The sequence below is a fragment of the Choloepus didactylus genome, chromosome 2 (genome assembly GCF_015220235.1).
Source record: "Choloepus didactylus isolate mChoDid1 chromosome 2, mChoDid1.pri, whole genome shotgun sequence".
NCBI lineage: Eukaryota > Metazoa > Chordata > Mammalia > Pilosa > Megalonychidae > Choloepus > Choloepus didactylus.
This window is the reverse complement of record NC_051308.1, coordinates 228,535,502-228,560,426: the sequence shown is the minus strand read 5'-3', so window position 1 is coordinate 228,560,426 and position 24,925 is coordinate 228,535,502. Positions and strand designations below refer to the sequence as shown.

The following is a 24,925-nucleotide window of genomic DNA, read 5'->3' as shown; positions in this document are numbered from 1 at the left end:
AGCCCCAGCCAGCTCTGTGCCCTGAGGCCCATCTCGTCACCTCTCTGAGCCTCAGTTCCCTGGGATGCAAAATGGGGAGGAGGATTAAAAAACCCACATGAGTCCTGCCAGCCCCAAGGGCTCTGGCATGCATCAGAGGCAACCCAGATGCAAAAGCCCTTAGTGAATTGCTACCATCAGTCGTAATCATAATAATTATTATCTGTAAAATGAGGGGGTTGGACCAGCTGATCTCCATGGGCTCCTCTCCAGCTCTGATGCCTGAGGATTTCTCGGGTTTCCGAGCTGGGACTCCACGCAGATGGAGGGGGCCAGTGGAAGAGAGGGTCTGTATGTCCATGGGAACATCTGCCAAATTTTCTGCATTCCTCCTTTTCCCCTGATGCAGCCCAGGGTGCTGAGCCCCAGGGATAGGCCAGAGGGAAGGAGGAAAGGAGGGAGGGACAGCCGGGAGGGGCAGGCCCGGATGAGCCCAGGTCCTGCAGGCGTGAGGACAGTCCCAAAGTTTGCCCAGAGCTGCCCCCATTTCCTGGGGTCCAGCCAATTCCTCTCTATTGTGTAACCCACCCCCCAATCTCATTCTGCATGCCATGCACCAAAGTGGTTAAAAGCAGAGTCAGACAGCTGTTAATTCAAATCTCAGCCCCTGCCCCGCACCAGCCGGGTGGCCTTAGCAGGCTCTTTAACCTCTCTGAGCCTCAGTAGGCCAAGTAATGGTCATTCACCGACTTGCTCTGAGGATGAAATGAAACCGATTCGTGAAAAGTGTCAATGCTCCCACCTGCGTTCTATTGCTCAGTCCCCCTTCAGCTTCTTCCCCTGCCCCAGAATTTCCAGAATCCCTGAGCCAGCTGTTGGGCCCCCAGCCTGACTGGCACAGGGCACGCCCCTTAGGTGTAGGGTGGAGCCAGGTCCCAGGATCTCTGCCCTTAGAGCCCACAGCCACAAGTCCCCAGGAGGGCTCTCCCAGTTCTGGCTCTGGGGATTTGAAGCCCTGGGCAGGGACTATCAGGGAGCCCCTATGCACCTGGCCGAGCTCTCACACCCCAGGGGGCAGGCAGGTGGTAGCTGGGGTAAAGGTCCTAGCCACCCACCCAGAGCCCATGACCCTGAGCCAGCCCGGGTGGGCAGGAGGGCACTGTGGAGGCTGCCAGGGTGTAGGTGGCCTCTCTCTGCACTTGTGAGGTCGGGGCAGAGGCGGCAGGGTGGGCGGCCCACCCCTCATCAGCCCAGGCCTCATCCCAGCAGCCCAGTGGGTCAATGACACTCCCATTTTTGAGAACTGAGAAACTGGGGCTGCTGCAGAGGTTGGGGGAACTGGGCTCAGAGGCACAGAGAGGTTCTCAAGGTCACCCTCCGGCAGCCACCTCCATCCCAGCCCACAGGCTGTCCTCTCGGCTGGGGCTTAGGAGGTCTTTCCTTGGGGCTGAGGGCTCAGGGGCAGAGCAGGGGCCGGGCCCGCACATCTCACCCCTGCCTCTCCCTCTGCTCCCCCTGCCAGCCTGGCGGTGGCAAGCTTGTGGGTCTTGTGGCCTTGAGAAGGTTCCAGCCTCTCCTCTCTGGTGACTTAGGCCGCGGATCCTTGCCCACTGTCTGGCCCCGCCCCGCCCCAGCCAGCAGCCCCGAATTCTCAGGGGAGCCTGTGGAACAGGTTGTTGGAAGAAACAGCCCGATTCCCCCAGGGGAAGGACACACCTGAGGCTGACACAGCATCGCCCCATTTCACAGACAGAAACGGAGGCTCAAAGAGACCAGGGGGCTTGCCCGGGATCACACAGCTAGTGGGGTGGCACCAGATGGGGAACCCAGGTCTCCTGACCTCCAGAGCAGATGGCTGCCCCTTGTTCCCTGTCCTGGTGGCTGGTTGGTGCCTCGGTCCTCACACTCTGCCCCTGGGATGGAAGATGCTGGAGCCCTCTCCTTTGCACACACGAGGAACACAGGCAATGGAGCCAGAGTTACCCAGCAGGGGCAGGGCAGAGAAATGGGCCAGGGGATGCGTTCCTGGTGAGTGGGCTTGGCCCGGTACCCAAGGTCTGCATGCAGGAGGCTCAGCCGCTCCCTCCGATGGCTCCCCCACGGGCCTGCAGGAGAAGGCAAGCTCCCCAGCCTAGCAGTCTAGACCCTTGATGAGCTAACTCCAACTTGCCCCCACACACACCCTCCACTGAGGCCGAACCAGCGCCCCGATTCCCACTCCCCACCTGTGTCCCCAAAACAAATCATACGTTTTGTTTCCTTTCTTCCAGTGGGGAAGGCTGGTATCCCAGTGGGAACCCCTGTTTTGGGGTGTCTTTCCCAGCACCACTTGCTTCTTCTCTCCCTCTCCTCTCTGAGTCGCTGCCTGCCAATGCTAGCCCTTAGCCCTAAAAATAGAGGGGGACATAAATACCCACAATGTAACCTCTGTGCTGACCCCAGGATGGCTGCCCAGGAAGCAGATGTAGAGAAAGAACTCGCTCTCCTAGCCTGACCTATAGTCTGAATCTAAACAGTGTCCAGGCTGAGGGAAGTTCCCAGCCAGGGGCCCCTCTTGCCACATGTCACCCAGCAGTGCCAAGCTTCCTCTCCTCCTTGGCACGGGGCTGCTACCTCACACCTCTGACTTTCCTCATCGCCAGCCAGGCTGAGCTGCCTCCAGAGCTGGAGACAGGCCCAGAGTGGGGAAATGATGCACCCAGGCACACAGGCAGTGGGCGGCCTGGCCAGGCGTGGGCTCGGAGCCAGCGCCCTGCCAAGTCTGGGGTGAACACCTGAGCTACTTACCACCTCCCACCTAGCATCGGTCAGCCCTGGAGGCCCTCAGCCCCATCTGGGCACACAGAACCACCTCTAAGCAGCTGCTCCCCAGCTGTGCCAGGTTGAGCCAAGGTGCCAGGGCCCAGCCTCCCCTCACACCAGCTGGCCCCCAACCTTGCTGGGAGGGCAAAGCAGAACCAGGACTTGGCCAAGCTTTCTGGCAGAAGTGGCAAAGGAAAGGGAGCCCCAGGACTGCTGGAAGCCTGGGATGATGGATGTCCTGTCTTGGGGTGAGCTGTGAGTGGCACCTCTGGGGGCAGAAAAAGGACAGCCAAGGGGAGAGGCTCCCCTGGCAACCTCTTGGGGGTGGGGATAGGGGCAGGAGAGAAGGGTCCATTGAGGGAGAAACCAGGGTTCTTAGGGGTAGCCAAGCTGGGTTCACATGAAGGCAGAAAGGAAGAAGGTGAGGTTTGCTGGGGGTGGTCAGAGGGGCCTCTGCCACTCCCTGGGAGTTCACATACCACACGTGGGAAGCTGACATCAGGACCACATGCAAGCACCCATGGTGGCCTGGGCGTGGGTGGGTGCATGTACGTATCTGCTGGGCTCCTTCGTAAGGGTGCCAGGCTTCCTTGTGCTCTCCTGTGTGTGCCATGTGGACCCCACCCTGGTGGAGATAATGGGAGCAGAAAGCCCACCGAGGACTTCCAAGGAAGCCTCTCCTCTTGCCAACAACGGCCTTCCGTTTCTGCCACTGGCCTGCATGTGCACACGTGGCCCGGTGTCAGGATGATGTGTCTCTCAGTGTTTGTGGGATCACTTACAGTTGGCCTGGGTGTGCCTGTGTGTTTCTGTGTCTGGGTCTCAGGGTATCTGTGAGTCTTGGGTGACCATGCTTGCATGTGCATCTCTCTGTGCACAGGTCTTGGTTGTTTGCACAGCACATGTGGTTGCTCGGCAGCCTCTGACAACCAGGACAAAAGCTTCTGCAGACAGACAGGTGGCGTGGAAGACAGATCTGCCCCAGGAGTCCTCAAAGGGCTTCTGGGCTATGGAACACAACAGCTGGGCAGGGAGGCGGGGCCAGGTGAGAGGTAGGTGGAGAGCAGGATCTCAGGGTTCCCTTACCCTGGGCCTTTGGAGACACAGCTGGGGGGGCCTGCAACCAGAGCTACAGAGACCCCCGAGCCATAAAGAGGACCCACTGCACGCCAAGAGGCCTTTGTCTCCTAGGGAGTAAAGGATGGTCAGAGCGAGGGGAAGGATCTCCCGAGACCCCTGCCAGGCAGACACCCTGGAGAGGAGAGCAGAGGGCTTTGCCCAAGGACAGGCAGTGAGCTGGGAAGGTCCAGGGGTGGGAGCCCCGTTGCGGCTCTGGTAAGAGGCGGTAAAATGAGGACAGGGCTCCAAAGGAGAAAGCCTGAGCTCTGGATCCTGAAGAAAGGTGGAAGACTTCTCCTCAACCTGGACCCATCCTCCCCAGCTCTATCCAGATGAACCCTCAACCCCTAAGCAGCCAAGGGGAACAGGCGAACCACCTGTAGACCCCTCTACCCCATCCCTGACCCTTCCTCCCCACATTCCTACCCCTCTCCCCCACCCCTGTAGAAAGACAGCCCTGCATCAGGAGTCAGAGAGCTGATTCTAGTCTCTGCAAAAGGCAACTCTGACCTTGGGCAGTTTATTAAGCCTCTCTGAACCTCAGTTTCCTCATATGTCACACAGAGAACTCAGTGCCCACCATGAAGGGTTGCTGGGGATGGGCAAGGTGCTTACATCCCCTGAGCACTAGTTGTTACCTTGGAAGCCTTCCCAAGACTATTAAGGCATCCTCACCCCTCATGCCTCACCCCTCACCAGGACCCTCCAACTACCAAGGAGGTTGGGGGTGGTATCCCTGGAAGCCAGCCGCACTTGGCCACTCCCATCCCACTGACCGAGGCCTTCAGGACCCAGTGCCAGGCGTAGGCACCTTTTCAGGGACACCTTCACCCACCATGCCCTCTCATTACATGTCCTCCAGGGTCTTCCCCCGAATACTCTCAGGGAGGAGGGAGCCCTTCCCTGGCAAGGGAGGGGAGCTGAGGCGCCTTGGACCCAGCCTCCTTTCAGGAGGAAATGACACCACCTTACCTGATGGCCTCTCTGCCTTTCTGTCCTGCCTCAGTCCTGGCCCAGCTTTTCCCAGTGTCCCCCCCCTCCGCTGAAGGAACCTCTTGCCGGCCATTAGGGGCCTGAGCCTCTGACTTTGGTGAGGGCGGGATTGAAGCACGGGGGACAGATGCCGATGTCCCTGTATGTGTAGGGATGAGGGGGTGCTGCTCTTCTTGATTCCACCCCCTGGCCTCCGGTATGACCCCAACAAGGACTCAGGGGTCACGCACTGGCCGGGGTGTGGCTACAAGTGGGGGCCGCTCAGCTCCTGAGCGGGTATGTTTATGTATGCGTGATACACAAGGTTTCTCCCCCAAGCCCGGGCGCCCCGCGGCTGACACCAAAGCGGCTGCAGGCCGAGGACCGCCCCGTGCCTTCCCACCGAGTCCTCAGATCCTGCCCAGCCAGGGAGGCGACGAGGGGGCGCCCGACTGCGTGACGCGTGTTTCTCGCTCCGCAGCGGGTCAGGGACAGCGAGGCGGGGGGTGGGGGGTGCTCTCTGTCCCCGGGGATGCAAGGGCATCCCGGCCCGCTCAGGGTCGTAATCTGAGGACCCTCAATTCCTCTCTCTGAGGACCCGAGGGCCTCCTTCTGGGGGTGTCGGGGCCGGGGCCCTCCCCAAGCATCAAGGAAACGCACCCACTTCCCCGCGGTCCTTGCTGTAAACCCAAGGCGCCCCCCCCCTCGGAGGTGAGCGGAAAACGGGACTCCCAGACCCACGCAGGGGGTGGGACTCGAGCGCCCTCCACTGCCGCGGCCTGGACCAACCCCGGCAGGTTGGGGGCTCAGGGGTGCAGCCCAGGCCTGTCCCCCCAACCCCCCTCCCGCCTCTGGCCGCTGCCAATCTCAGGCTGCGCGTGCCCAGCTGCGCCCCCTCCCCGCCGACTCTGGGGACCCGTCCGCTCGCCACCCCGGTCCGGCCCGCCCGCGCTGGGGTTTCGGGTGCTGGCTGCACTCCGTCCCCTTCCCTTTCCCAGGGCCTTCCTCCGGGCGGGGTGAACTCACCCGCGGGCCCGGGCGGGGGGCGTCTTGGGCTCGGCACTCTGGTGCCCGCGGCGGCCGCTGCAGCTCTGCTGGGACGCGGCTCAGCGCTCGCCGCCGCCGCCGCCGCCGCCGCAGTTCGGGGAGGGGTGGGGTCACGTGACCGCCGAGCGCGCCTTCCCCGGCGCCGCCCCCCGCCCTCCCCCGCCCACTGCGGGGCCCGAACCGCGCGCGCGGGAGTGGCCGCGGGGCCCCCACCCTGTCGCCCCTCACAACAGGTCCGGGAGGAGGGCGCCCTGTGCCTCCATTTTACAGGTAGGGAAACTGAGGACCGACAAGGATTGGCCCAAGGCCACACAGCTGAATTGGGGCAGGGCCTGGGCGAGCACCCAGCGGCCTAGCCAACAGCCCAGGCTGCAAGGGGACGACCTCTGGGGCAAGTGGGGGCGACGGGAGAAGGTGGAGCACTCGCCCAGGGGCCCGCAGGGACGCGGAGGAAAGAAAAGGCGCCGGGTTCAGCTGCGCGAGGAGACTGTGTCCGGCCGCACGTCTTCAGCACAGCGACGCTGGGTGCGCGCGTCTTCGCAGCGGCCCCGACATTCTCCCCGCACCCGGTAGCTCGGGCCGCCTGTCCCCACGGACACGCCCTGATGGAGCACTAGAGGTAAGGCAGCAGGAGGAGGGTGGGTTAGGACAAGAGTTGGAAACCCAAGCAGGAAGGGGCTGCAAAGATCACCTTAGTCTGACCGCTGAGGCCCAGGGAGGGGAAGAGACGTGCCCAAGGGTGCCCAGCGAGGGAGCAGCAGCGCCAACACTTGAGGCTGCCCGCTGGACTGCCCCTTTGATGGCCGACAGCCCGAGGCTCCTGAGCCCCACGCTCACTGAGGGGACTCCTGTTGGCATACACCTCTTTCTTTTCTCCACTGAGCTCCCCTCCAAGAGGCAACCCCAGATGATGCAAATAAACAAGTGCTGTGCTTTAAGGCCCGAGCTGTAGGGGACAAGTGAGGGTATGGTTGGTGGCCCCAAGATCATGACCCGTCACAGAACATAAACTTTAAAAAAATCTCTGAGATCTCTGGACCCCACCCCATTGTTCTAGTAACTGGGGAAACTGAGGCCATAAAAGGGGTAGAGACAAACCATCTCAATCAACCATTTAGAATTAGTTGGCCAAGCAAGCTATCAGGGCCCTTCAGGGTCAGCAGGCCGGAATGGCCCATGTCACAGACAGGGCTTAGGGCAGGGAAATGACTTAGTCATGTATCATTTACTCAACATATTTATGGAGCACCTGCTGTTTTTCCTTCTCTTCAGTAAGGGAAAGATGTGGAGCCTTCAGCAACCCTTACATCAGGCTCTGGAGGACCTGAGACATTGGGCTACTTTTCAGTCCCACAGGGGCTGGGGACCAGGTCATGCTTCCCAGCCAAGAATACTCTCACAGAAGGGAGAAGAGATTAGAGTTAAGGGGGATTAGCAGGAAACACTTCACCCTCACCCGTACCCTCAAATGTGAAAAGGCCGAGGGCAAGTGGGGACTGGGCACTAGTTCTTTCCAGCCCATATGTGTCTGGTTCTTTCTCCTGCAAGCTGCCTCCAGCCGTGGATGGAAGAGGCCCTAGCCCAGAGCTTCTCAGACTTGTAAGAGCAGAGGAGTGGCCTGTGGGTGCAGTTTCTGGTTCTGTAAACCTGGGGACCAAGCTGCTGCATTTCTTACGAGCTTTGCAGTGTTGCTGGTGCTGTTTGAGAAGCACTGGTGAAAGAAAGCAGGTTGTCAAGAGCAGAGGCCAGGGCAGGAGGAGGAAAACTGCCAAGACTCTGGGGACAGGCTCCTCAAACATCACCTGCTCACTCTGGGTTCACTCCCACCCTGGGGGCCCTTTGATTTCCTGCCTGGCATCAGGCCTGGATTCCTTTTCAAGACACGTAAGAGCTATGAAGTTGGTTGAAAGCTGTATTGAGAGGCAAAGAAGTTGAATGAGGTTGGCCAAGCACTTCTGGGGGTGGTGTGGAAGGGACCACATGGTGATGTGACTGCTCCACGTAGGTATTTGCCAGTAAATGTTCTGCAGGGTCCTGGGAGGCGCATGGTGAAATAAAACCGTATTTGGGAAACGCTGGCAGAGTCCCTACAGATCTTTGAGGGCAGCGTGCAGTGGGCTGGCTTGCCTACAGCATGGACTGGCCATGCATATCTCAGGGAAATGTGCAAATTCCAGGGTTCTCTTTAAGCACCACATCCCCACCCATCCTTTGGCTTTTCCATAGATGGGGGCCAGATTGCCCCTTGAATTCAGTTCCTACCACAACCCCAGTACCGCCTCCTGTTCTCCTAACTTCGTTCCCAGCAGGCCTCTCCCCCTTCATGCCGTGAGAGACTACCAGCTCCAGACCAGGAAGGCACTGCCGATGACACCCTTGCAGACTGCCTGGTGCGGATAAAGGTTTTCCATCCGAGCCAGAGGAAGGGAACAGATGGAGGCAGCGGAGGCATGGAGACTGCACTAAGCAAGGAGTTACCACTGTAACCTCTCACGATCTATTACCCTTTGAGGGTCAGGACGAGCAGGCCTCATGGTCCCCAAGGTCCTAAGAGCTTACGACACTGCAGGACTGAATGTGCCCGACCCTGGCTGAGTGGGCCAAAGAATGAAGACTCTTCTCTGTGCCTTTCTATGTCTTATCAACAAGGAACTTCTCACTTACAGCATATTCCTATTTACAGAAAACCTCCCTCAATGAAAGAGGCTTATAATCTCTAGTGTGTCTTGGGGGGCACCATTCTGAGATGGCCATGGCCCCTAGGGAGGGGGCAACATGTGCCAGCAGGGGGCCGGGCATGGAGCCCAGTACAGAGGCTGGGCACCAGTGGAAAGACTGGACAAGGCACCTGGAGCTTTTCCTCCCCTGCCCTATTCAACCTAAACCACTGAGGGCTGCCACTCACCCATGGCTGCCTCTGGGCACAAGCCTTTTCTTTCTCACTTAATTAACAGTGTGACCCAGCCACCACCCCTGCCCTCCCAATTGCTGAGAAATGGAATCTGGCTTAAAAAACTGGACATCTAAAAGCGTAGAGAATGAAAGTGTGGGTGGCACAATAGTAAACTCTGCATAGTGCACAAGGGTGTAGAAGGAAAAGGGGAAATGATGCATTTTGGAAATAACTCTATTTCTGCCCACCCCTCCCAGCCACATCAAAGGGAAAAGAAACAAGGATAGGGACTGCCTACCAGAAAAAGCAGAAAGCTCAAAAGTGGAGGGTCCTCAAGGTGTACTGTCCACTAAATTTTAGGAGTGGTTGGGCTGCAGGGGTGGCTCCCAGAAGAGGCTGGTTCTACTCCAGTCAGAACAAGATGGGAAGAGGTGTGCCCTTGGGTGGGAGTAAGTGCAAGAGCACACACCAAAGAAGGGCAAGGGACCTCAGTGCCAGAGAGGGAGGTGGCCAAGCTGATGCAGAAGGGAGCCATGGAAGAGAGGATGCAACCCTGGGGGCCCATAAAACTAGTTCTATAGTATGTTTTGTGGGGGAGGTGGGAAGGGACTTACAAGAAATACCTGCTCCATGTACTTTTCTCTTGAACATTTTCCATCAAGTCTCAACAGAGGTCTTTGGATCATGAGTTTCAGTGAGCATAGCTAGCAAGTACCAGTTTTGAGGATAAAGAGGAAAAGCCCAAAGGTAGGACATCCCTGGTTAAACCAAAAGCTCAGGGGGCTTGCTGTCATGGAAGAGCTTCTAATGGATCCTCAAGTGTCCATTCATTTTTCTTTACTGAGAATGTATTTGCAGCACATTGTGGGGATACCATGGTAAGACTGCCAGGGCCCTTGCCCTTAGGGAGCTACAAACAGTCTAGTACTAATTAGGTTGATTCATTTTCTGGGACGGAATGATTTTAGTTTATAACTCTGGCTCCCAGTAAGACAAAAATAAACAATGCATCTAGTTTCAGAATCCCAGGCAGTCTAGCACAGCTTGGAACCTTTTTCATTCAGAGCACCAGTGATGTGTTGCAGATGGGAGAGACACTATAAAAACTCCAGACATATACCATCCAAAGAGCCAACTCACATACTGATGAAAGTCTTCAGAGGCAGTCCAGTTTGGAGATTTTCCAGATACACTCCTTGGAGCTTCCTCGAGGGAGAGGGTGGGTGTGGGAGAAGAGGTGGAGCTGAAGAAGCGAGCCCCCACTGTCTCCTTCCACCCATTTCAGGTTTGACAATTTCTCACATCTAACTTCTTTTAGAGAAAACACTGAAACCCACAGGGGAACAGACTTATCCAGGATCATCAGAGAAGCTGACAGCAGTTGAGTGTTCCCTCAATTACAAAGCATCACTGAAAAAATGGGGGAAGAAAACTGAGACACAAGTGGCAGAGGCCAACGTGCCAGCCAGCAGTGATTCAAGTCGTGCAGTGGCTGTCAAGGCCGCTTGGCTTCTCTGGAGAGGGTCCCTCACTTGAGGTGGCCCAGGCCTGACTTGCCAGGCAGCACTAACACAGATCTGGAATTCAAGCAGCTATTCCAGCTGCTGTTATAAGGCTGGCTCCTCCCTCTTTCCAAGAGCAATTTCACTTCAAAGGTCCCAGCCTATGCAGCCTCAGCTAAGTCTTTGAAAGCAGGCTTTTTTTTTTTTTTTTTTTTTTATTTAAACTTTCCTTTTAAAATCATATTGGGGATGGGGTAGGGGAATCAGAGGATGAAATCAATACAGTAATTATGTCTGACAAGCTCTTAAGGCTAACCTCAGGAAGAATTCAGACAGTCTCATGAATGAGAAAGTGGGAACATACACTGAGAACCAACATGGGATGGAACCCACGTGGCAGTAGGACCCATTTCTTCTGTGGACAGAGACCCCTGGCCTTGCCTCTGCTGGGTGGGACATAGCAAAGGCTTGCTCGAGGTAGGAGCCAGACCAGTATCACCTAGAATCCCTGGCAAGTCTTGAGATGAGTTCTGCAACCTCCTTTCTCAACTCTGGTGAGTGGTGAGGCTCAGAAAAGAAACCTGAACTTTACCCCACCAAGTAAGGTCACCAATACATTTGAAATGTATGCATTAAAAAAAAAAAAAGGTGAATGTGATATGGGTAGCAGTATAGTGTATTAACTTGATAAAATTAGTTCTATGGTATGTTAGGTATGTTTGAAGGGACTTACAAGAAATACCTGTTTCATGTACTCTACTCTTGAACATTATCCATCAAGTCTCAACAAGCAAATAAAAAAAACATAAACCAGAAAATAGCCCCAAGTATTGGCCACAGCCTTCTGCATTGCTCTGTGCTGACAGGTGCTCACATGGCCCTGCCTTTGCTGCTCACGGCACCTGTTCCTGCTGTTCTTGGCAGTGACAATGAAAACAGTGGAAGCTGCTCCTCTGGGGCAGGAACTGCCCATCACAAAGCCATAAATCTGCAACGTGCATTCTAAACGTGTTTCGAATATCTTTCAACATGACCCTGCAAATAAAAACAGAATCAAGAAGGCTTACTGTTTGGCCATTAGCCTCATTTTCCTTATGGGCCAAGAGGAAAGGTTTCTGTAACCAGATGATCAAGCACCTTTCGGGTCATCATTTAGCTTTAAGGGCTTCCGGCAAGAAGTATGTTCTGAAGTTTTCAGAGGTGCTCCAGACAGCTTGGCTGTGTGGTTATAAACTTCCTTTCCTGACTGCTCATCCTACCTAGATTTCCAGGTACCACAGCTGAAGAGAGGTGAGAGGCCAGGTCCAAAGGGAATTTACAGGCCAGAGAATGAAGGGGCTCTCCTGCAGCTGGAGAGCAATCAGGATGCTCAGACCACAATCATCATTCCAAATTGACAAAGACATTCTCTTAGAGGACTTGCAGAAGATTCCATATGAATTCCTCAAAAAGGCTAAAGACTTTCCAATTAAAAAGCCTAATACAAAGCATTTACCCCAACAGTATGTATTTATTATTGCTTGAGCCTCGGTGTGCTATGGTAAACAAAGCAGCAATACTGGCCTGTTTTTAGAGGGGTGGAAACTAAGGCAAAGCAAGGCTAAGTAACTTCTCAGTTATAGGGTAAGTGCTGAAATTATCTGGAACACATGTGATTCAACTTCTTAAACTTGCCCTTTTAACACTACCACTCACCTATACATGTTTACGCTACCTGAATAGCTAACAGACTCTAGTTCAATTAATCCAACAGCCAGACTTGAAAAAAGTATGAAGGGTAAAGTCTGGGGTGGAGAGCCTGTTTTCTGTATCTCCCTACTGGACTGTTTCCCTGGCATCTACTATAGGACTTTAGCACATGGCTGTTACTCAGTGAAATATGTGCCAAAGCAAAACCATTTTACAACTGTTTATAATTATTATCTTAATGAACAAAATAAAGGATTCCAATAATGTTGATAAACAGATCCCCAGCTAATACTGCTGCCCTTTCACTGTCGGGGGGTGGTGGTAAACAGCTAGGCTTCAGAATCAGAAATGCAGCCATTCTAAACCCTGCATCTTTCAAGGGAGGGCAGGAAGGGCGGACACGGCACGGACTGAGAATCTTAAAATGAAAATGCTGGCTTCTCATCTGACTGAACTCTGCTCACCATTACCTGTAACACCGAACAAACTGTACATTAAAATGTCAGGGAGAAAAGATGTGAGACTCCTCCACAATTCGGTAACAGGAAAGACAGGCTTTAATGCTCAGTTCACTTCGGCAGTTTGTTGAGACAGAGATAAATCGTCCCTTGGGTATTTAAAACAGGTTATTCAATACCAGCATTATCTTCAAATATTAATCAGGGTTTGATCAACAAGACTGTGACTACATGGACCATTCCACTGGAAATTAAAAAAAAAACAAAAAACAAAAAACTCACGCTCGATTATGATTCGGCAGAAATAAAGGGACACATTTCTTTTTAATTTGGTAAAAAGGTAACAGTAATTCTAAACAAAGTTCATTAATACACAGAAAGATACTTATACCCCAAGTGAACGAAGATATCAAAATGGCAACAATTTATACCAGCATAATATACTGTATGCATTATTTGGAATTAAAGAATGATCAGAAATAAAAGGTAGGAAAATGTCACGCTTCATAATACCTTCTATGGGAGACTGGATCTGATATAAAAAAGTACACATGCACTATATTGAAAATGCAACGGAGAATCTCAGCACTTTAATGTGGTCATAGCCCAGAAGATATTGGATTTTGTAATCTATTTGTAAATACAGACAAAACAAGAATCAGGCTTTTATTACACCTTCTCCCAGTTTTCTCTGTACAAAGTGGTAAAGTTGGTAATGTATTAAATACACACATTTCTTTTTGTAGCTCTGCCTACTGTGGGTGCAAAAGAGGCCCTAACCTAGGACTTCTCAAACTTGTAAGAGCAGGGGTATAGCTTGTGGGTGCAGATTCTGGTTCAGGAGGTCTGGGCCCGAGCATCTGCATTTCTAATAAGACTTCAAAGTGTTGCTGGCGCTGCTGGGCCATGAAAATCATTTTTAGGAATACTGGTGGCAGAAAGTAAGCTGTCAACAGCCATGGGCTGGGCAGGAGGAAAAAAAAACTGCTGAGGCTTTGAGGGCAGACACATAGAACATCCGCTCACTCTTACCCCTGGGCTAACTCTGCCCAGTTAAACTAAAGGATCCAGTGGTACTGAGACTGGGTATCAGCCTGAAAGACTTTTTTGTACCATTGTATAAGGAAAAAAGACCCAATCAATAAATTAAGAAACTTGTTAACAGCCACAAATTGGGAAAAATATATCAGATTTCTGGGGGCTACTGACATGTGTATGTCAAACCCCAGAAGGAATGTCCTCTGGCCAAAAAAACTGATTTATAGGGAAAAGAGAGCTGCCAAGGGAAGTTTTCCACAAGTCTTTACCTTGGAACAGAATAAGTTGCTTTGTGTGTTATTACTTTTATGCTAAGCTTCATTTCTCTGGAGCCAAATAAGAGCTTGAAATCTAGAAAACCAGGATCAGCTACCGATAATCTCAATTTTGAGCCCTTCTCCTGTGCCGACCTCAAGGCCAGAACCACTGGTTCCTCTGCCGCATCTTGCAGGATGGAAGATGATGGTTTTCGAGTCCTTTGTGCAGCCCTCACTATCCCACACAGGCTAATTACACATTCTCCCGCCTCCTCAGGGGGCACAGACCCAATACATTACAAACAGAGAGGGGAAACAAACAAAGTTAAAATTTTACCGAACAGCCATAATTATACTAATAAAAGAGCTATTCAAAAGGGATACTGCCAAGGTTACTGGTCCTCATATTGAATCCGGCCTCCCACCCCACCCCCTCAATTATGAGATTAAATTTTCTGGAAGAAGGGAGGGGGAAACCCTAGCACAAATCCAAAGCCCAAAAAAAAGTGTTAACAAGAGAAATGCCTGCGTCAGCATCTCTGTCATAAACTATACATATATACGCAATAGCGAAAACATACAAACAAAAAACAATTAGTCTTAAGTTCCATTTAAACATCCTTCAATATTCTTAAGAATATTGCTTCAGTTATTTGTTGCTAATGACAACATCCTGAGTTAGATAAAACAGCAGACCCCATCCATACACCCCGCCCCCCCATTTTTAAACAAAGTGATCTAAACGGTAGATCCTTTCTGGGCATTTCTGAAGAATGCTTTGAAACAAGAGAAGTGAGATCCAAGGAAGAGTGGATTCAGAGGATGGGAGGAACAAATTTTAAGAAAAACCTGTAATCCAAATTCTGCAGTCCGATCTATTCTTCTGCAAAGGTGGTCAGATTTTCCAAATATGCAAGGTTTATGTGATTTCCCACTTGTGAACAATGGCCAAACTGGAAGAAGATGCTATCACCTGTAAAAAACATTCTCCATCCTTTCTGAAATGCACCAAGCAAGCAAAAAGCCTTGGAAGCCAAAAATGAGACATAATCCCTTGCTCATTCTGTAGGGGGTATAAGCAGGTGCCTCCTCCTTCACCCCAAACTAAGAGACAGACCACAAGGCAGCGTGTAAGGCGAGTGCACTGCAGCTGACAAGAAGAGGAGTCTAACCCAGAAGACACTTTTCCACAATTATGGCAAGTTCTTCACTTTCATGCTTTATTGAAAGTAGAATATGAATCAAAGACAGGTACTGGTAAGCAGGTTTATGTCTCTAAAGAATTACTTTTAGTTCAGAGCAGAATGTTGTCCCATCTATTGTGATACAAAATCCTTTATGGACCAATGCATCTGGTATGAAACTTGAGCAAGGAAATATAACAGAACTTAATTCCTTCCAATGACTATAAATCTCGTATGTAAACATGATTTACTGTTACTTGCTACTCAATTTGTTCAATCTTTACTTGCCCCCTTCCCTCCCATCACCCCTCCCCCCCTTAAATATAAAATCTGAAACATTTCCTTCAAGTCTGATGTCCTTCAGTGCAATCTGCTTTATTTGACATAAGGCATTTGGGACAGTCACTTCTGAATGGATTTCTGCCTTTTGGAAGAGTCATGTAATGGTTTAATTCTTAAATCCATCTTTTCTTTAATGCCCTAACATGTCAAACTCCTCTTCCCCTCTGGACATTTCTGAGCAGTCAGCAAGTGTTCAAAAGATTAATGTCCAAGTAGACCAGTACCTGAGAAAAGAAACACATGTGGAGGTACACTTGTGAACTAAAAATTAAGAGTTAACATATTCCATTTGCCAGGAATGCATCATCAACAGGGAATATCCAATTTAATAAATGATCACAGCAGACCCTTGACATTGAAGAATGTCGGGGGGAAATCAGCAGACTCCAGGCTTCCAGCCAGATCACATTTCTGTTGAAAGCCATGTGCTTCTTTCTATGCATATCTTCAAGAGTTAATCAGACTTTATTGATGCTTTCATCTGACGGCCATTTTTCATAAATAATTTTGTTTTGTTTTGCTTTGCTTTAACCACATCAGGAGTGTCTTTGTAGTGGTAACAAGTAAACAACAAAATGGCATTGAGAGGAAGATTTTAGGCCAGTAGCTTTGCTTACTCATTTGCTTTAACGAAGATCCCCCCCCAGTACTAGATTCAAACTCATGCCTTGGCAAAATCACTATTAGCCAGGGACCTCTGGAGTAGCCCGCAAAGAATCAAACTGCAACAGTTAAATCTGTGTCAAAGGTTTGTATCTGATGGATTAATAACTATTACTGATGTACACAACCGTAGTGGTTAAGATGTGGTACAAGGCACTACATCTCTACCTCATGTCATAATCCAAGAAATGCCTTAATTCTAAATAGACTCACTAAACCATTTCACTGAACCTGAAATAATTCAGTGAGTTCTTCTAATTCTTATCAGTTACACAAAAACTGTCTTGCTCTAAGATGTGTCTGATACGAGGAACTAAAAAAAGGTTAAATGTAAGTCTCAAAATACCACTAGCTAATTTCCCAACCTCCTCTTAGGAAATGAGAAAGCAGAATGGACATGCGGCAGTAGATACTTCTAACACATAGGCCCTAACTGAGGCCTGAGTGCTGAAAAAGATAATGAAGCTTGAATAAAACATGCATTTAACTAAAATTAATTTCAGCCATGAAGCTTAGATTGAATTAAATTTTAAAATCAAATTACAGACTTCATTTTAATAGAAAATTACAGTATGACTCTGACATTCATGAACAAAACATGACACATGTAACGTACCTTTAAACCCTTCTTCTGGCATACACACTGAAAAAAAAAAAATCCAAATTGAAAAGATTGTCGTGACAGATAGTTATAAGATCACCTCAGTGCCTAAAGACAAAAAGTTTAAAAATAACTTTTAATTACCTTATTCACCTATAATGATTACTTTTAAAGTTATGGATGATATTAATCTGATGACAATCTTTCTCTGCTTTTACTTTAGCTTTTATTTTTATCAAAGCAAACCATATGCATCATTTAAAAAGTCAAATACTGGTAGAACAAGGTTTGTAACTAGGGTCAGCACTTGGCCCAATTCCAGCAGAGGCCCAGAGAAAACATGCAGGCTGTCCTCTGGAGTGTGTAACCCTACAGCAGCATCCACCCACCCCCTTCCCACACTCTACAAGGAACCACTTTTCACTTTTGACTCTTGTAGCTGTTTCTTCTGGTATTTTTAACCTGTTTATTTCTAAATAATATGCTTATATTGCTTTCATAATTTTAGATAGTATGTAACAACTTAATGAAAGGGAGAAATTTAGCTCTTGTATCATTTCTTACATATCACTTGCCCTAACCCACCCTCCTGACAGTGATATTTTTTGTTGTTAAACCAATCTCCAGTGTCTATGTTACTTTGACTTCATCAGTACTGCTGAGGCTGAGTCCCTGGGTGTGCCACAGTTATATTTCTTGACTTATTTTGTCTTTCTGGGCTTGGTAAGTTCTGTGTTGCTTGTGTTCATTTTCCCTGTGTAAGTCCAGTTCAACTCTAAATTCCCAAGCCCTGTACACCTCCTCAAGACGGTCACCTATCCATTCCACTTGTCCTGTGGACAATCATTCCCGAAGCCCGCATCTCCTTGCTCAGATCCGGACCAGGTGTGCTCACTGGCTACCACAGAACTTCTGTTCTGGGATTTCCTGTCCCAGTCTTCTTGGGCATCTTTTCTTATGTTGGATCCCGTTTTCTGGTTTCAGTGTTGACTTCTTTCTTGATTTACATTTACTCTCTTGTTTGAGAAGAGCACACACCCTTATGTAGTATCTTGACAAACAGGGCATGAGAAATTTTTGGAGGCCTTACAACTAGCAGTTGAGTGACAAGGGAGAATAACATCTGTCTAGTTAGAGAACTCTAGATTTGAGCTCAGTTTCCCTCAGAATTCTGTGGGCATTGTTCCATTATCCTGTCTTCCTGGCTGCTCATCCTATGAATGTGATTGGTTTTCCCTCCATGTTTCTAGATACTTGTAGGGTCCTCTCTTCCCTAGTTTTTCTCTCATGGGTCCTTGATATAACCTTTTTTTATTTCCGTGAATTCTTTTCAGTTTTCCAAATGTTCCTTTTATATAAGCCCTAACCTATTGTTTGCTTTTTTTCCTGATATTATTTATAGGTAATTTTCATGTTTCCTTTTGATCTCCTACTCTGTTTCCTCTTGGTTCCATGATCTCATTCCTCAACTGAGTAGTGATCTTCAGCTGTCCAATTTCTATCTATCTAAGTGTGAGGTGCTAAAAAAATGCCTGAAAACTGTTCAGTGGGTATTGGTGGGCTTCACCAAAGGGTGCATGGGAGATGAACCAGCTTTTTAAAATCTGTAGGTTATTATCTTGAATTGGCCAGTTCCCCCAGACAGGAATCCTCTACTCTCTGGAGTGTCTGGTAGGTATGAGGCTGCTGCCAGCACTCTAGCAGTTTGGTACGTAACAGGTCACTCTAGTTTGGTATGTAATAGGCCTGATTCCCATCTTTCTAGTTTAACTTGTTCAAAGAGCTTGAAAAGGAAAGGAAAGGAAAAAGGAAAGGAAAAAGGAAAGGAAAGGAAAGGAAAGGAAAGGAGAAAGGCCAATGACCAGGAGACTAGCCACACCATCTGAATGAAGTCCAGGTGAGGAAGGGGTGGTGATACAGATAGATACGAAGGGAAGGGGTGTGAGGATCTATGGGATAAGGGAGTTGTCTAAATGCTTCTCATACAGTTTTTCAACCATGCTTTACACTTTTAGACTTATACCTCATTCCCACCTTCTGAGGTACCTCGTGCCTACAATTCTTGTGCCCGTTTGGGGCTCTGTGATTTGAATTAGCTTTGCTTCTTGTTGACCTCTTCCATATGCAGGTTTACATCTATTTCAGTTTTCTTAGGTTAGCTAAATAATTTCTACTCTTCTCTCTGCTTTCCATTTTCCAAAAATTTGTAGACATCTTTCCCTTTCTTTCATTGCTCTTTTAAGATCAATTAATGTAAGATGCTACCATAACAATAGGTAGAAGCTTTTTTCAAGGTTGAAGGTAAAAGCATTGTAGACTAAAGCTTCAATATCTATAATTCCACTTTCTTCTAATAGTTATTTGGCAGATTCCTAAAACAAATTCGTCTTTACCTTGCATGACATCATCCATTGCAGCATAATCTGCAATTGGTTCATCAGCCTAGAAAACAAATGAAGACAATTCAAAACCACAAGGGATTGGGAGCTGGGAGGAAGAGCATTCCAGATACTCATCACACTGAAGTCGGGCCCAGGATTCAAATATGTGTATTTGCTACAAGGCACAAATACTAACACTGGCTGGTAGAGAACCCAGGTCAAGTCACAGCCAGAAATGTCCAAGTTTAACACAGATGCCCTGCCAACTACCAATCTGGACTTGATGCCCCGATAGCTACATGCTGCGTGTGGCATTGTTTTCCTGGTCCTGAATACACCTTCGGATGTGGACATATATAGATACCCTGAGGTTACTAAAAACTGATTTAATTAATATGAGTTAAGATGCTAATGGTGGCAGGGAGAGTCAGGTAGAAATAAAAAGTTAGGTTGGCCCTCTAAAAATTCAGTTGGGTTAAAAATATGTATTTGTGCCTCCTTATCATCAAGAACAAAATACCCATGTCCTCCCTAGGGCAGAAGGCAGCACTGAATCAGAGCTTACGGCAAGATTACCTGCAAGGGCCAAGAGGTCAAACAGTCTCTGGTTGCCCATCTGAAGTACAAATCCTTTATGATTCAGGCCATTTCTAGCATTTTAGACAGGGTTTTTAAGATTCAGCAATTCAATACATTTTCAAAATCATTCCACAGAACCTACAGTTCCAGGAAAAGTGAAAAAGTAAACAGGGGCAGGGGTAGGTGGTGGGACGGAGGGTGTGTTTGTGTATGTAGGAGCAGATTTGGGTCTCCATCATTTCTAGAGCCTAACTTTATCACCAGAATTGGGCTCTAGTATATGAAAAGCATAGATTTCACAGTTCAAAAGCCTGAAAACTTATTCTACCATATGATGCAGTGGGGTTTGGGATAGTGGGGATCCTTCTTGCAACTGAGAAAAGAGGCAAAGGAAAGAGACTAAATTAGGCCTTTAGGGAGGACATACCGGGCAAATGAGGCTAGTTCAATGATTCTTTTTCTTTTCAACTTCAGAAGCCCCCACTTTCCTAAATACCTTCTGCCTCTACTAAACCCAGTCTACCCAAGGTCAATCTCCATACCCTGGGCAAGAATTCCGTTAAGCAAACAAAAAGTATTTTGACTATTTTGACAGTCTCATGTTTTACTTTTGTTTCCTAGCTTGACTGGCTGGTACTTTTAAGCCAAGATGAAAAGAGGGGATGCTTTAATGATAGAATTATTGATAAGTAATTCTGCTAATCCAGAAGTTAGGGAGAAGGCTGATGTGGCCATGAGGAATCAGTCAGCAAAGATAGTAAGGATTTTCATAATTTTTGTTAAAAACAATAGCTCTAGATTTTAAAGTAAGTTATGAGTTACCTATTCATCTTTATCATATATGTACCCATCATCCTTTTTGTTTTTGAAGCATTTCTAAGTAAGTTGCAGATATTGGTATCATTAAGTGTGGTTTTAACAAAAGACTTTCCAGGTAGTCAAAAAAAATCTTACCCCCCCGCCACAGGCCCAGGTTTTTAGGACACCACAGAAACTTTGTAGCCTGAGTCTGGTCCAGCAGGATGCCCAACACGGTTGCTCCTGGGGCTGACAGTCAATCCTCAGGGCTGAGAAGGGCATAACCCAACATCACGACCCTCCCTCCAAGAAGACTGTGGCCCCTTACTGCAGAACATCAAACAAGAGAAATCACGTGTGGGGCTTAGCAGTAGGGTGCGGGGGATGTCTACCATCATCCTGCCATAATAAGGAATAGGAAGGATGGTGATGATGCTGATGATGTAACCTGGCCTTGTAAAAGCATGGCTATTGAGCTAGATGATCCCAGAAGGGCTGGGAAAAACCTTCACTTTCACCTTCACAGGATACCTGCAGTTTCTGATGTCATGGGGTCACTGTAGCCTACTGTGACACACAAGAATAAGACCAATGATATCTTGACCTCTTCCAAGTCTCTTGGGGCTGAGCCACAGATGGATAATCTAGAGGCCAGGCAAAAGCTCTGTTTATTACTATCCCCTGCAGAGGACCTGAGGCATCCTTAAACATCCATTTCAGGTAGTTTACACATGGATGTATCATTTAAAACCATCTAGAGTTTCTCAAGTAAGGAGCCATTACTTACCTTTAGCAAAATGACAGATTCGGGAATGACGCCAAGGGTGCCAAGGGTGGCACAGTCATCACTTAAAATTTTTCCATCAATTGACAAATTCTGATCAAAAGGAGCAACTGAAAATGCATGCATGATCTGTGCCAATATAAAAGAAATTTGTGGTAAAGTAAAATACTGAGATCTATACTCTTTTTGAATAAATAATACATAGATACTTAAAAAAAAAAACAAACTAAAACTAAAAAAGCTTCCGAGTACAAAAGACACTACTGTTTGCAGTCAGCCCACTCATTACATTCCTACTGAGACTATAATCCCAATATATCTGGGAACATTTAGGAGGTCTGTTAGAGAATTAACAAACAATTGTATGCAGACTCTTTTGTTCTGTACTTTACCACCTCCCTAAGGGTGGGGGTGTGGGGAAATCAACGAGCAAAAGGTGGGGCTGGGGTGACAGTTACTTCGGGTTCTAAGGCTTGGGCAAGGTCATCACTATCACTCCCACCATTCCTAGGTCCCATATCCTTTAACAAACAAGTTGAATCTTTCAACAAACAGCCTGCACAACAAAATCCAGCCCTTGGGACTGAGACTGAGTGTTGCTCTAGGAACCAAAACATGTACTTTTTAAGGGGAGAGACCATATACCCCACACTGCTACTGGACGACGTGTTAAAAAATTTAAATACATTCAGGATGACTGTTATACATAATACCTCAGGTTTTCTTTCTTCAAATACAAAAAGTGTTTTGCTTTTGTTTGTTAAATTTCATCATTCAGGGTAGTAGTTACCTTTGGTAGTCTAGGAAGCGTTGGGCCAAGAGGCAGATACCAGAACCTTCAACATTGTTCTCATTCTTAACGTGGGGGGTAAGTTCAGGAGTAGTCAGTTTACTCTGCTTCATAACTTAGCTACATACTCGCTGAATGCATTCTACCACATGTACCTTGTATTTCACCAAGAGCTAGCGTACCCTTTTTAGCACACTACTCTTTGGTTCAGGAAAGACAAAACAAGCCTAGTAAAGCAGCCGTGAACGAACCAACTGGGTTTAATGGGGTCCAAGAGTTCTACAAGCTGAGACTGACCAGAAAAAATGATTTTAATAATAGCACACAGATAAACAAGAACAAGGGTAACAATATTGGCCTCCTCCCTGACTGCTGGGCTGAATCGTATCTGGACTTCTCAAAAGGACATCAGCTCCCAAGAAGCAAGCAAGCAGGGACTGATTAACAGGGATCTGCGGCCAAGGATGCAAAGTGAACTGACATAATCAGTGATCTGCCTATGAGGCAATAAGCTGATTTCTGGTGAGCAAGAAATACTGACAGGACAGTTCTATCAAAGCCCCAGCTCAGCACACAGGCATCAAGCAGAGGCTACCAGTACCAGGTTAGCAAACAGGACCCGTGAATAAGAAAGCAGTTACGGTAGAGGTGTTCGATGCTCACTTAATCTGGGTAATGCCACAGCTGCTTGATTATAAGATTGCTTGTTGGCTTCTCTACATGCCAAGTGCCCTTGTACCATGCAATGGGATTGGACAAACAGCAAAAAACTCAAGATGTACCATCAGCGAGGGCCCAATGCTCATGTGTTCTATTTTGAGCACAGAGACAAGGACATTTAAATTCATTCAATATCTAATGAAGCATTTATTAAGGAGCTCCTGTGTGTTCAAGTACTGTGCTAGGTGCTGGAAATATAAAAGTGATTAATCCCAACATAGAGGAGTTCATAGGAATAGGGGCAAATTAAGTATTGAAGATGGTGGTGGAAGGTACGTGCAGGATCCTGTGGGAGAACAGAGGAAGGAACATTCCGTTCCACAGCTGTGGGGCCAAGACAGGTTTGTAGAAGAGGTGCTATGAAAGATGAACAGGTGTATGCTAGTGAGAAGACGACGTTTCAAAACGAGGGAACAGGCTCACCAGAGGCATGGAGGCCTAAGGTACAATAATTCATTAAGTGACGGGAAAATGCCTGAGTAAAATTAACATCATGTAATTCTGTTTAATGAAGAGGCATGGCATTCCTGATCTATGGAGCACAACAGAAAACAATGAAACCCTGTTCCTGCAGGTGAACAGCTCTGTGCTGCTTGTCATGGTGGGTGGGACTGAAATAAGGAAACAAAGGAGCAATGGCCGCAGCTGCCAGCCAATTAACCTCTGTGCCACAATTCCCTCCTCTCCAAGGCGGGGAGTTCCACCCACTCAAAATCTATTTTTGGGAAAATGAAATAATACAATTAAACACTGAGCATCTTCTGAGAAAGGAGATGATAAGTTGTATTCATTTACTTTATGGCATCATAGGTGGATGAGTTAACTAAGCAAAGCAACTTCCTTAAGGCTTCAAACTCTATACGGCTATGTCTAGAATCAGAACAGTCATACAATTTTGCAAAGGTTGTCATCCTATTAACTTAAAAATGTAGTATTCCCTAGAGAAAAAGGATCCAAACATTTAAAAAAAAATGCATTAAATGCTTTTTAAACAACCACCCACCAACAAATAAGAATTACATGCATGCCCACCACAAACTCCAGTGTTACCCAGGCTGCTAGGCAAAAGGGTCATGTTTAGTTGAAGCTTTAAAAGGTACTTCCACTGAGCACTGAGAAGAAAATGACCTTTCAGTGCCCCTTCTTTCAATTCTGTTTGGATCACAGTGATCCTTGAAGCAAGAATGGCAGATAAGAGGAAGGACCCAGCAAGGATCCATCCAAGAAGAGCACATCTAGGGGGTTTCCTTTGAACAGCTGCTGCCTTCTAGCAGCTCATTCACTCCAGTAACATGCAACCAGATAGAGAGGCTATTTCTGCTGACTTCTGATCTATTCTTCAAAAACGGTCGACTATAACAAAAGCAGCAGCTTTTTAAAATGTCTTCATCTACAGGGGCTTTTTTGGTAATTTATAGGTTTTGAATGTTTGAGGTTTACCACTGACAGGCAGAAAGCTGGTGACAGAAACAAGCATTCTCAGATGTAAGAGGTACAATAACAGAGTAAAGATATGTCTGCATGTTTATTTTCAGAGTCATGGGTTCAACCAAGGAAATACTGTTCTTAGGACAATTTGGAACACATAACATTCTCAAAGGAAGCCTGTACTTTAGCCTCAATTGCAATGATAAATATCAGCAACAAGAAAAATGCATAACCAATAAACTATGCCACATAAAAGTAGCAAAGAGGGAAATCTGGTCAACTTTTTGGATATATACCACTGACAAAAGCAGATTAGGGGCCAGAGTTTTTCATGGACATCTTGAACTTATCACCTTCTTTTGCTTGGGTTTTGAGATACATCATCAGAATGCTCATTTATGGTATTTTAGTGCTGATATCAAGAAATAACAATGTCTTGAAGCATTTTCATAATATCTACATTACATTCATCAAATTTATTTGCATAAGCAATTAGTGCTTTTGGGGGATGGAGAGAGCATGGTCTAAAATGAACCTTTACAACAATTTGGAAAACAACACTGTATAAAGAGAGGTAAAGACAACTTATAAGTTCTATCATATAGACTTATCTGCCACCAAAAATACGGTGATAAAAAGAATCCTTGACTCATCCAAGTGAAAAAGCAGTTAGGGGGCTACCTTTATCTCCCCTTAAATCTCAAAGCAGATTCTGATAATAGGCTCAAATAGCTACTGAAAGGTCAAAGAAAAACATGCAGCACAATAAAGTGAGAGAACAATTATCCGGGAACAACCTCAATATGTGACAAATTAAATGATTCTCAATGTTTCTCATTATTGGAAAGCTACTTAGAGCTTGCTCAAGTTTTCAGAATCCGAAAAACATGTTCACCTTC

The 24,925-nt window shown here is 47.7% G+C and overlaps 1 protein-coding gene across 2 annotated transcripts in view; it reads right to left on the bottom strand.

The window, feature by feature from the left end:
• Positions 1-12,542: 12,542 nt before the first annotated feature.
• Positions 12,543-24,925, bottom strand: part of USP48 (ubiquitin specific peptidase 48) — a 148,223-nt gene continuing 135,840 nt past the window's right edge. For both annotated transcript variants that reach the window (XM_037828250.1, XM_037828251.1), the window contains exons 24-27: positions 21,092-21,217; positions 18,940-18,988; positions 16,562-16,588; positions 12,543-15,506 (exon numbers count right to left, since the gene is read on the bottom strand). In XM_037828250.1, the coding sequence (XP_037684178.1) occupies positions 15,484-15,506; positions 16,562-16,588; positions 18,940-18,988; positions 21,092-21,217 (225 nt within the window). In that variant the 3' untranslated portion in view covers positions 12,543-15,483. The remainder of the gene's footprint in view (positions 15,507-16,561; positions 16,589-18,939; positions 18,989-21,091; positions 21,218-24,925) is intronic.